Consider the following 12,516-nt stretch of genomic DNA (forward strand, 5'->3'; position numbering starts at 1 on the left):
GTTCCCTGATGCACTACGAAGAAAGCATTTTTGGTATTAACCCACTTGTATAAACACACAGTTGATTCTGGTTATTCACAGAAGCTGTGTTCGATAAAGTCACTGGGGACACTGCCCTAGTAAACACAGAACCACGCTCCTAGGGGAAGTTCAGGGTTAGGTTCCTGTGAGCCTCTGGTCACGTTTTCATCAATCGATCAATACAGAACCTGTGTATTTCTGGTCAATATACTGTTGGATTCAATATCACCGAACTCAACAGCCAGCACGTTACAACTCACACCTGCACAAACCTTATCTAGCACACAGATTTCCTTTGTTTGGCACGTCACAGCCTTGTGTTCAGGAACGCTAGACAGCATGATGCTTGAGGGCCCTTTTATTTATTTATTTATTTATTTATTTTAAAAAGATCTACTTATTTATTTTAGAGGGGGGCAGGGAGGGGGAGAGAGGGAGAGCACATGAGCACTCGTGCAGGGGGAGGGCAGAGGAAGAGAGAGGAGAGAAGCAGACTCCTCGCTAAGGATGGAGCCAAGGGGGGCTCGATCCCACAACCCTGAGATCATGACCTGAGCTGAAATCAACAGTCGTACACTCAACTGACTGAGCCACCCAGGAGCCCCTTGAGGGCCGTTTTATTTTTTTTTATTTTTTAAAGATTTATTTATTTGACAGGGAGCACACAAGTAGGCAAAGCGGCAGGCAGATGGAGAGGGAGAAGCAGGCTCCCCACTGAGCAGGGAGCCCGACGGGGGACTCGATCCCAGGACCCTGGGATCATGACCTGAGCCAAAGGCAGATGCTCAACCCACTGAGCTACCCAGGTGGCCCTTGAGGGCCGTTTTAAACAGTAAAACCACCAACAAGCAGAAAAACGAGAAAATGTGGCACTAAACAGACTGAGAAAAAGACCCTTGTTTGTAAGTATGAGAGCTGAAAACAAGAAGGCAGACCGTTGCGTTGTTCGACCTCAGCTGGGAATGTGCACATGGGGTGACTGCACGTGTCCATGAATGACCACCAGAGTTCTGTGAATACCGATTTTGAGGTTACAAATAAATTTTAGTGGATAGGAAAATTTGCAAGTACAGAATCTTTTAATCGTGAGGGTTAACCCTATATCTCTATATGCACAGAACATTTCTAGAAAATACACCAGCTCAATTTTGGGAAAAGAAGAAAGTACTGCCAGAAGCTATCTTTGGCGAGTGGGATGGGCAACAGGTTTTTTACTTTATTCTTTGAATCTCACTGTTAAAATATCTGTAGGGGAGGGGCACCTGGGTGGCTCAGAAGGTTAAGCGTCTGACTCTTGGTTTCTGCTCGGGTCATGATCTCAGGGTCGTGGGAATAGAGCCCCGTGCTGAGTTCTGCGCTCAGTGTGTGGGGTCTGCTGGAGATTCTCTCTCCCTCTCCCTCTGCTCCTCCCCCTGCTCGTGTGCACGCTTTCTCTCTCTCTCAAATAATAAAGTCTTCAAAAAATAAAATAAAATAAAATAAAAACGTACAGTAGGAAAAGGAGCCTTTCTCCAGGTACGTGCAGCACTGCATGGCAGATTCAGTCTGGGCTAAAGGATCCAGCCCTGCATGGGGACCAGTGCCTTGCAGAAAGGCCACGTGACCACCCTCCTGCTTGATGCTTCCCTCTCCTGGGGAGGAGGATGAAAGCTGAGATGAAGGGTAGCAGAAGACTTGGCCTCACCTACAAAAACCTGAAAGTCAGAACTCTACCCCAAGAAACAGACTTGTCATCCTTAGCTTTTCCTGCCTTTCATGTACCAGAAGCAGTCAGCGAGGGGCAGGATGGGGCTCACGGTCCAGAAGAGAAACTATGATGGAATTGGGGTTATATATAGAGAGAGAAAAAAATGAAAAAGGGGGAAAAGAGGGGAATCCTGCAATTTTGTTTACTGGGCAGTTCATATGGGTGTAATCTAGGATTCATTTTTTTCTCCCTTGTAAATAAAAATAGATTTATTTTCCCAATTATGAAAACACATAAATAAGTCTGGGTCTGGAAGTATACACACTAAACTGTGGCAACAGGACTACAGGTTTTGGGAAACCAATTTTTTTTGTATACAAATTTTTTTTTAGCAATAAAAATGTATCTCATAATTTTTTTTTTTTTTTTTAATCGTCATAGTAATGTCTTACGTTGAAGGCCACGCTGCCCTAGCAAAAAGGCCACCCTGGTCATGCCTCTGGCCTTTCTGGTTTTCTTTCCCACCCTCTCTCCTTTTTAAAATTTTTTAGAGAGAGAGAGCACACATGGGAGGGGGAGGGGAGCAGAGGGAGAGAGAGAATCCCAAGCAGGCTCCACGCTCAGCGCGTAGCCCTGGCAGGGCTCCATCCCACGACCCTGAGATCATGACCTGGGCCGAAATCAAGAGTCAGACGCTTAACCGACTTAACCCAGGCGCCCCTCCCTCCCTATCCCCTGCCTCCGGCCGCTCCAGGCCCCGGGGCCAAGGACTCAACACCCGGTCATCTCTGAGCAGCAATAGCTGGGCTAAAGCAAAACTCTATAGAGTTTCCTTCAACAGTTCAGCACCGAAGAGCCCATTCCAACCAGCCATTCCACTCTTAGGTTTATACCTAAAAGAACTGAGAGCAGATGCTCTCACGAAGCCAGCAGTGAATGTTCACAGCAGCACCAATCCTCATGGCCAAAAGGCGGAAACCACCTGAATGTCCAACAACCGATAAAAGGACCAACAACTTGTGGCATATCCACACAACAGCCGTTAACAAGGAATGCCCTACTGACGTGTGCCACCACGTGGATGATCCTTGAAAACGGTAAGGGAAAGAAACCAGACACAAAAGCTCACATGCTGTGTCTCTTTCATACGAAATATCCGGAATAGGCAAATCCATAGAGACGGGAAACAGACGAGTGGTTGCCAGGGGCTGGGAGTGGGAAGGGGCGGGAAGCGGTTGCTTAATGGATACAAGAGTGCCTTTTGGGGTGATGAAAATGTTCTGGAACTAGAGGGAGGGGACGGTTGCACAACAGTGTGAATGTATTAAACACCATGAAGCTGTACGCTGTACATTGGTTAAAGTGGTAAATTTCACGTTGTGATATGAATTTTACCCCAATTAAAAATAAACAAAACCGTGAGCTGTGTGACCCTAGGCCAGTTGCTCAGCCTCTCTGAGCCTCTGGACTGGGCAGATGACAGCACAACCATGTAAGCTGGTTGGGAGGATTCCGCGTGATGTGACTGTTAAGTGCTCGGCGCAGGGCTGGGCGCACAGAGAGGGACCGGTCAGCAGCAAAGCTGCCCCCGCTGGGACGTCAGTAAAGGCATGCTGTCACAGCATGCTCACCTGGAAGGGGTGCGGTCTCCATGTTGTCAAGTTACCCTTTTAATTAAGCCCCTACAGCAACAACCACAAAAAGACAGGGGGAGGGAAGCTGTAGAAGACGAAGAAGAGAGCGGAGAGCGCGGCCCTACTATACTCCTATCTAGACTATATTTAGATTAGGATGCTCTCCTGTATGTATAGGAAATGCAGGTAACCCCGTCACAGGAAGCCCACGGGGTGGCTTTGCGCACGTCCGCCACGGAACAACCTCTAAGCTCCTGCTCTTTCCACCTCCTTCCACTGGCCTGTAGCCGAGGAGCCCCCGACCGACCCCTGATTTACGCATGGGGGCGTGGCGGCTGTATGGGGCTGAGAAGGTCCCATCTGTACCAAGGCCCTTATCTGGAAGCAGCTCTAAAACCTGAAGAACCGGAAGGTGGGGGCAAGAACTGTAGCTCTTACTGAGGAATTACTTGGTACTGAATTCGCAGAACTCAAAGCTTCCTGAGGCAAGGTGACCCCCCCTTGTGGCCGACAGTCAGCCTGGGGAGAGGGGAAGGAACAATGGATAGGATTTCAGGCTGTCATGGAAACTTTTCTTTCCTGAGGCCTCTGAGCATATGGCAGGTGTCCTGAAAACTCCGTTCCTGCCCCCCAGGCTGGTTGCTGCCCTCAGACTTGTGGGTGGGGGCGTCTGCCTCTCCGTCTGAAATGCCCCCTTCCCTTCCCTCCACCATGGCGGCAGCAGCACAAAGGAGTCTCCAGTGTGCGCCTCACGTCCCAGCTCCCCAGACAGACGCTGGGGGACAGCCTCCATGGCCCCATGGAAATCTAAGTCCCCTGCCCCCATGCGGCCTCAATGCAGCCCACAGATCACAGACAGCTGCGGGCCAAAGGCCACGGCGCAGACTCCTCCTGGGCTGCCTGAAACGCGATGCCCATTCTGCCCTCGGCTGAGGCTGATGGGGATGTCTTGTAAGCCCAAGATGGAAGAGAGCGGCATGTCGCTTTGGGACTTTGAAGTCACAGACAGGCGGGATTCCCACCCAGCAAGACTGCCTTCTCTGTAGAACACGGCAAATCCAGCTGGCCCAAGGTAGAGCAAATCACAAACTGGGAGGCTGTAAACTCAAAGCCCTGAAAGGGATTACAAATAACAGCAGGTGGATGGTGCCATGGCGGAAAACAATACAGAGTGTTTAAAACTCGAAAGCCATGCTTCTAGAACTGGGTGATTGTTCTAGAAGGGTTCACGGCAGCATGCCAAGAGCAGACAAAGCCACAGGAGAAAATGGGTACTATCTTCTTGAGGCACCCGTGGGACTCAAGGACTGGGGAGGGGCCGACATAATAAAACAGGACGATAACATATTGTGGAGGGGAATGTCAAATCTGACTGAATTCTAAGGAGAAAACACTAGATGTCAAGGAAAGGTCATGACCACAGCTGACCACTTTGCATATCACCCCTCTTTGGCAGGGCACCTTGGAGAAGCGCAGGGCCCAGCGCGGAAGGAACCCCTAGCTCCATTCATTCCTTTACTTCTCCAATATATATATATATATTTTTGATGTCTTATGATGTACTGGGCTCCCTACCCTCCTGAAACTCACTGTTTCGTAGGGGAGGTGGGTGTTAATTAAAAGTACACAATGCCATGGAAACGTGTATCAGGGATATCTCACCTGCCCAGGGCAGTGGGGGAAGGTTTCTCAGGGATGCAGGGCCCGAGTGACATTTAACGAGGACCACACAGGCGGGGTGGGGTAAGGAAGCTCGCCAGGCAGAAAAGACAGCATGTGCGAAGTTCTATGACAGCAGGGGGCTTGGCCGAAGATGCTTGAGGTCAGAGAGACAGGACCTTGACAGCTGATCCCTATCCTCAGACTGCTGGTAAACCAGGGCGCGATTCTAAGAGGCAGGATGGCAGGACAGAACCGCATTTTAAGCGCACGACTCGAGCAGCATAGTCATGCGGTCGTCTCTACCAAGGCAGACGGACGGATGGTCAAAGCCACGCTGCGTGTTTTGTGAGGCCTCGCTGGAAGATGCAAACCCTAGGAGGCCAGTGCTCAGGACTGGTGACCACACAGTGGGTCCTGCTAGGCCCCAATCAAGCAGTCCCATTTCTAAACAGCTCTAAGAACAGTGGTTGCTCAGGTTTCCCTTCTAGCACACTCTCAGAGGCCCAATGCCAGGAAGTAGGTGACACGGACTTCAGAGCACAGGTTTTGGCACCATGCCTTGCTGGGCTCAAATCTTGGCTGCTATCTACTAAGCTAGATGACCCAAGGCAAGCTTCTTAATCTCTGTGCGTCGGTAAAATGGGGGGGGACTACGGTATCCATCTCCTGGGGTCACTGTGTGGATTAAGATCAAGCCGCGAAAATCCTTATCGCTTAGCCTGGTACATTACAGACGCTAAAGAAAATGTTGATTATTATTACTACAGTTCGCTCTCAGCAAAGGACGGACACAGAAGACGTGCAAAGACCTCGGAAACATGAAATGACTCGGGAGCACCTGGGCTCCAGGGAGGGGGCGGCGTGAAGCGGTGAGTGCACATACTTGCGAGCAGGAGGCAGGAGACCGCCACGGTGTACAGCTGCTTGGAGGCGGTGATGTTATAGCGATCGAGGAAGTGGTCCAGCAGGTAGACGGCCAGGTGCCGGGCCGCGGGACAGAGCTGGCAGTGGCCGCTCAGCAGGCTCAGGATGTCAACAAAGAACCGGCGGCTCTTCAAGAGCGGGGAGTGGGCTCGGAAGGCCGGCAGCTTCAGCTCCTGGAGGACAGGCAGGACAGAAGGGGGTTGGGGGTCAGGGCCGCCTCCTGAGAGCCTCGGATCCCCCAGGGAAGCCGAGACACAGGGGCCCACCTGCTGGCTGGTTAGGGGCAGCGATTCCCTCCATACCCTGGCCGTTTTCCTTCAAGTCCCAGGATGGCAGCCCCCCCCACCCCGCCCACCGCCCCATTCCAGAAACTCCTGCACTGTCCTCCGTCTGCCCTCGGTGAGCACAGGCTCGTGATGTGCCAAGGATATGATGACAGAGGCAGGTGATGGAGATAACAGGCCCCCAAGATGCCAGTCCTTCCCTGGGGAAAGGATGAATATGTACAGGCCTGGAGGGTGGGGACCAGTGTCCAAATTCTGGTTGTACTACTCCACCAAGTTGTGCCGGCCTGGTCACCTGCCTTCACTTTTGTCACCTCCTCAACAGCTGAGGATTAGACGGAAAATGAATGTAAACGCCCAGCACACAGGCACCTCTCAGGGTCCCTGGCTTAATTCCCTCTGTGGGTGGGACGGTGAGAGATGACTTTAAAAAATACTTAATGTACAAAAAGCTGTTTAAAATAATAGTACAAAGAACTCCTAAAATACCCTTCCCCAGATTCCTTAGTTTTCATTTTTATCTGCTTGCACATACACATTTTTCTTCTAGAAGTAAATTCCAAACATACTTCCCCGCCAGGAGGCAACTTTTACTTTGTCATTCGGACACTGCCATGTTATCTGAATGTATTTCTCTGACACAAGAAAAGCCCACAAGAGAAATATCAAACCCACCAAGACTTTTATGACAGGAAAAATCTTCTTATATACCTACCCTATTGGCAATTTAACCAAAGTAGGCCAGACACGATTTATTTAGGAAATGCCGTAGCTACATTTTGTCAAGTGGAGAAACTAAAGAGAAGCAAAACTGAGGGAAAACGGGCAAGAAGGAGATGGCAGAAAAGGAACTGTGGGAGCTCACTCCTGGCAGGTTCACTGGGGGTGAGATTCAAACAAACTGGAGCCCCTGGGCGGTATACTGCCACTTTCTTAGCCCTGGGGCTCTACGCAGGTAGCAACAGTCCTGGGACAAGAGATATCTGTTCATTCATTCATTCAAGAGATACTTCTTTAAATGTTTATTTTTTAAAAGATTTTATTTATTTGACAGAGAGTGAGCAGGACAGAGTGTGTGTGTGAGCCAGAGGAGGGGCAGAGAAGCAGAATCCCCGCTGAGCGGAGAGCCCGGGGAGATGTGAGACCCTGGGATCATGACCTAAGCCAAAGGGAAGACACTTAACTGACTGAGCCACCTCGGCACCCTCATTCAAGATATATTAATTCATTCATTTGACTCAGTAAGTATCGAGTACCTTCTATATATCAGACATTATTCCAGGCACTGGAGATATAATCTAGAGTAAGATAGACACGGACCTAAAGGTAAGATTTTAAGACTCTTAGAAGAAAACAGAAGCAAATCTTTATGACGTAGGCAATGGTTTCTTTGATATGACACCAAAAGCAGAAGCAACAAAAGAAAAAAATACCTAAATTGGACTTCAAAATTTAAAACTTTCATGCTTCAAAAGACAACATTGAGAAAGTGAAAAGACAACCCACAGACTAGGAGAAAATGTTTGGAAATCATGCATCAGTAAGAGGCTGTATCCAGAATATATAAAGAACTCTTACAACTCAACAATAAAAAGACAACCCAATTTAAAAACGGGCAAAGGACTGAACAGATATAATTTCTGCAAAGATGACAGAAATGGCCAATAAGCACATGAAAAGATGTGCAACACTTAATCACTAGGGAAATGCAAATCAGAACCACCTTGAGATACCACCTCACACCCGTACAATGGCCATTATATAAACAAAAATCAGAAAATAAACCAGTGTTGGTGAGGATGTGAAGAAACTAAAAACATACGGCCACACAAAAACATGTATAGGAATGTTTCTCGCAGCATTATCCAACACGAGATAGGGAAACTGAAGGGACCCTAAGAAAAACTACTTTTTTTTCCTGCCTCTCTTCTTGCTAGGACCTATCCCCCACCCCACACCTTATGGTACAGTAACGTCCTCCTTGTAAAGGTCAAGGAGTTAATGATTTCTTTGGAGTCTTTCAGCACAACAGATAACATCTCAGGAGTGATGGGGCAGGATCATCATGAACGTTTTCCAAGACCAATGAGTCACCAAGACCCCTGGCTCCGGGCATAAGTGACTTACGGAGGACACCTAAATACTCCTCTTTGTTCCTGGATGCCTGAGAAGACACTGCATGAGACCACCATCCTCAATAAAAACCCCAGGCCCCAAGCAAAGAGGAGACTCACTCTTCTTTCCTTTCTGAGTCTTCCAGATGCTCTGTATCTGCTCTGTCTTCAACAAACTGCTCTCACTTCCTCTTGGCTCATGTTTGATTTCTATCCTGCGAGAAGCCCAGGACCCTCTTGGCTGGCCCTGCGGGACCTCCTCTGGGTCCTCGGACCCAGCTAGCTTGAATCAATAATAGCCTCCAAATGGAAACAACCCAAATGTGCATCAGCTGATGAATGGATAAAGAAAATGTAGTATATCCATACCACGCAATATTATTTGGCCATAAAGAAGAAAGAACATGAACATGACCCTTAAAAACATGCTATGCAAAGAAAAGCCAGTCATAAAAGGCCACATATTGTGAGGGTCCTATTTATATGAAATGTCCAGTATAGGCAAATCCATACAAACACATGAAGTACATTAGTGGCTGCTGGGAGCTAGGGGTGGGTGGAGGTTAACGGGGGGTAACTGCTAATGGATATGGGCTTTCTCTTTGGGATCATGAAAATATTCTGAAATTAGATAGTGTTGATGGTTGCACAACTCTGCATGCACTAAAGGCAACTGAATTGTATACTTGAAAAGGGTGAATTTTATGGCATATGAATTAGATCTCAATAAAGCTGTTGTAGGGGCGCCTGGGTGGCTCAGTTGGTTAAGCGACTGTCTTCGGCCCAGGTCATGATCCTGGAGTCCCAGGATCGAGTCCCGCATCGGGCTCCCTGCTCGGCAGGGAGTCTGCTTCTCCCTCTGACCCTCCTCCCTCTCATTCTCTCTGTCTCTCATTCTCTCTCTCAAATAAATAAATAAAATCTTTAAAAAAAAAAAAAAAAAGCTGTTGTAAAAAGAATAAGATGGACACATCACCCATTCTCACGGAGTTTATGGCCCAGTAAGAGAGAGCTAGAAATCAAATGATAAGGCAATCACACAAGTCCAAACTGTGATCAACACTACAAAGGAAAGCCAGGGGATCTCTTCCCGTCTGGCTCCTTCCCTCATAGAGACCCGAGGCCGGGACAGCTCTCTTGGTAACCCTAGAGTTTGGCTCATGGAAGGTGCTCCTAGGTGAGTAAGTTATTGCCTCTCCCTTATGTTTAGAAACTGAGAAAAGAAAAGAAACTGAGTTTGAAAAAGTCCTGAGACCCCAGGCTTTACTTAACCTGCAACAGACCTGAGACCACAAGACTTTCAACGTATCTTTTTTTTCAACCCTTCATTTTAAGTAATCTCTATGCCCAATGTGGGGCTCAAACTCACAACCCGGACATCAAGAGTCGAAAGGTCCACCAACCGAACCAGCCAGGCTCCCTAATTTTTTTGTTTGTTTAAATCATGGAAAAGATTTACCATTAGTTTAATTTCCTTAAAAAAAAGACTTGACTTCTTTGTGTATTATTCATCTTCGTTGATGAATTTATGTGGCCAACATGGGATTTCAAACTCCTTGAGGGCAGGGTTTGGGTCTGCTTTGGCTCCTCACTGTTTTGTCACCACCCTAGGATGATAGGGAACATCATCAGGTGCCCAATAACCAGTTGTGGAAGGAATGAAGGCAGGGAGGGGGAGAACCAGGGCAGAAGGAGGGACTGAACTGTAGTGGTGAGTAGCAAATGCCCTGAGCCCATCGGCATTAAGGAGCAGTCAGTGGGGACTTCAAGGAGGAGAGATGTATCCAGCCAAGATTTGGAAGGACATCTAGGAATTGACCTGTTGAAGATGCAGGAAGGAAGGAAGCTCAGCAGCAAAAACAGCACTTAGAAAGCTACACGTGTTCCGCCCAGGGAATCTGCAGCACTTGGAACAGACAGACAGGTAGGGTGTGCCTGGACAGAGCAGGTGGGGATGGGTGGGCACAGTCCCATCCTGTGTGCCATGCTAAGATATCTAGCCTGCCCTGAGGGCACCAGAGAACCACGGAAGGGCTCGGAGCTGGGCATCAAGATGGGCAGGATGGCCACACGTGAAGACCTCTCAGCCAGGCTCCTCCAGGACTGTGGCCAGACAGCTCCAACAGCAGCCTCCCTCTCACCCCCCAGCAGCCCCCACAAGCTTGCAGGCTACTTGGGTATTTCCTCTCAACCGAGGGCTAGGAGGCTCTTGACAAGAAGCAACGACAATCACAGATCTTTGCTTCCGTCGGCAGCCGCTGCTGGAAATCAGACAACTGACCCTTGGCAGCACGGCCCTCCTCGAGGCAGTTCAAAGTCCCAAAACACAACAAGGAAGAGATGCAAAGTCCTGACTTCCCTCCCTGCTCAACTCAGCCAAACTTAACGGCTTCTGGAATTTTCTCTTGGGTGAACTGGGAGAAGAGAGCTCAGAGCAACATACTGTAGGTCCTCCCTTGTATACTTTCCTGGGAAAAGGGTCCAGCGGCTTGAGCAGATTCTCAAAGGAAGCCATTCGTGCATAAAAGAGAAAAAGAAAAGAAAGAAAAAGCTATGGACCTTTGGAACAGGCAACAATACACGCCAAGGAGGAATTAGCAGATAGGGCTTCCCAGAAGAGGCTGGTGCCAAAAGCGGGCAGGATTCTGAAAGCTAGGCCTGTGAGGCTCTTTATCCCCACTTGTGCTCATTCCTCACATCCTGCTTTAAATGTCCTTTCCTGGGGCGCCCGGGTGGCTCCTTCGGTTAAACGTCTGCCTTCGGCTTGGGTCATGATCCTGGGGTCCTGGGATCGAGTCCTGAGTCGGGCTCCCTGCTCAGTGGGGAGCCCGCTTCTCCCTCTGCCTGCTGCTCCCCCTGCTTGTGCTCGCTCTCTGACAGATAAAATAAATAAAATCTTTTAAACTAACTAAATAAATAAATGTCCTTTCCTAAGAGAGGTTTCCTCTGACCCCTCACCATTCCAAATCAGGTCCCCCCTGGTTCTCAGAGCATGCTATTCTTCGTGGCCAAATATTTACTTATTTATGTGTCTTCCTGCTAAGCTCTTGCTCCTGAGGGTGGGGGCCAGGTCTGTCGGGCCTGTACCATTTGCCGGCGTCCAGGGCGTCCCTGGCCCAGAGGCAGCTGCTCTGCAACTATGGGCATGAGTTCAGAAGAACGAACAGTCAGGAAGAGGCAGGCGAAAACTTAAATGCACATTACTGTGGGGAAGACGCCGATCCGAAAAGGCTGTATATCATAGGATTCCAACTATATGACATTCTGGAAAAGGCAGAACTATGGAGAGGGTAAGAAGAGCAGTGGTTGCTGGGGGCTGGGGGGGTGAGGGACAGAACAGGCCAAGCACAGAGGGTTTTCAGGGCAACGAAACTACTCTGTATCATATTATGATGGTGGATACATGTCATTATACATTTGTCCAAACCCACAGGATGTACAACACCAAGACGGAACCCGAATGTGGACCATAAACTTTAAGTGACAATGGTGTGTCACTGAGGTTCACCGACTATAACAAATGTACCCCTCTGGTGGGGCCTGTGGGTATGGGGGAGGCTGTGCCTGTCTGGGGGCAGGTGGTACATGGAACACCTCTGCACCTTCTGCTCAATACTGCTGTGAACCTCACACTGCTCTAACCAATAGTCTTAAAAAAAAAGAATGAATACAGTAATACGCTTCCCTGCACCAAATACACTTCTCTCCCCACATATTGGGGAGCAGCCTGGCACAGACTACAGTCAGCAGCTCTGGGGTGGAATCCCAACTCCACTACTTATTAACCTTGGGCATGTGAGTTCTGAACCCCAGTGCCCTCATCCTAAAAAATGGGGGGGGCGGGCACACTGCCACAACTGTGAAGTATGTGGCACTTAACAGCAATCCGCAAGCTTTAGTGGCCTCTTCCTCAAGCTAGGCAATCAAACTTCAGATAAACGGAGCTTATCTGCCTCTGTGAAAAGCTCTTTGGACTCTCCAAGGAACCTGCTCTGTCGGGTGGAATGCAGCTTTCGACCTGAGGGTTTACAGCTGGGCCTGAGGGCCTCTGCAGGAAAGGAAACCAACCCGCCCATCCCAGGTCTTCCAGAGAACCCCCAAGCCAAGTGGAATCAGGGCTCTCAGCCTCAGCTTCTGGTGCCGAGAAGGGCGATTCCTTGGCAGATGAACAACAGTGTGGGACGCCAGCA

General features: G+C 49.0%; 1 protein-coding gene across 1 annotated transcript in view; it reads right to left on the bottom strand.

The window, feature by feature from the left end:
* CCNJL (cyclin J like) overlaps positions 1-12,516 on the bottom strand; it is a 52,733-nt gene that overhangs the window by 20,012 nt on the left and 20,205 nt on the right. Inside the window, exon 3 of the mRNA XM_032403468.1 lies at positions 5,888-6,101. Coding sequence (XP_032259359.1) covers positions 5,888-6,101 — 214 coding nt within the window. The remainder of the gene's footprint in view (positions 1-5,887; positions 6,102-12,516) is intronic.

The sequence above is a fragment of the Phoca vitulina genome, unplaced genomic scaffold, assembly GCF_004348235.1.
Source record: "Phoca vitulina isolate PV1807 unplaced genomic scaffold, GSC_HSeal_1.0 scaffold6, whole genome shotgun sequence".
NCBI lineage: Eukaryota > Metazoa > Chordata > Mammalia > Carnivora > Phocidae > Phoca > Phoca vitulina.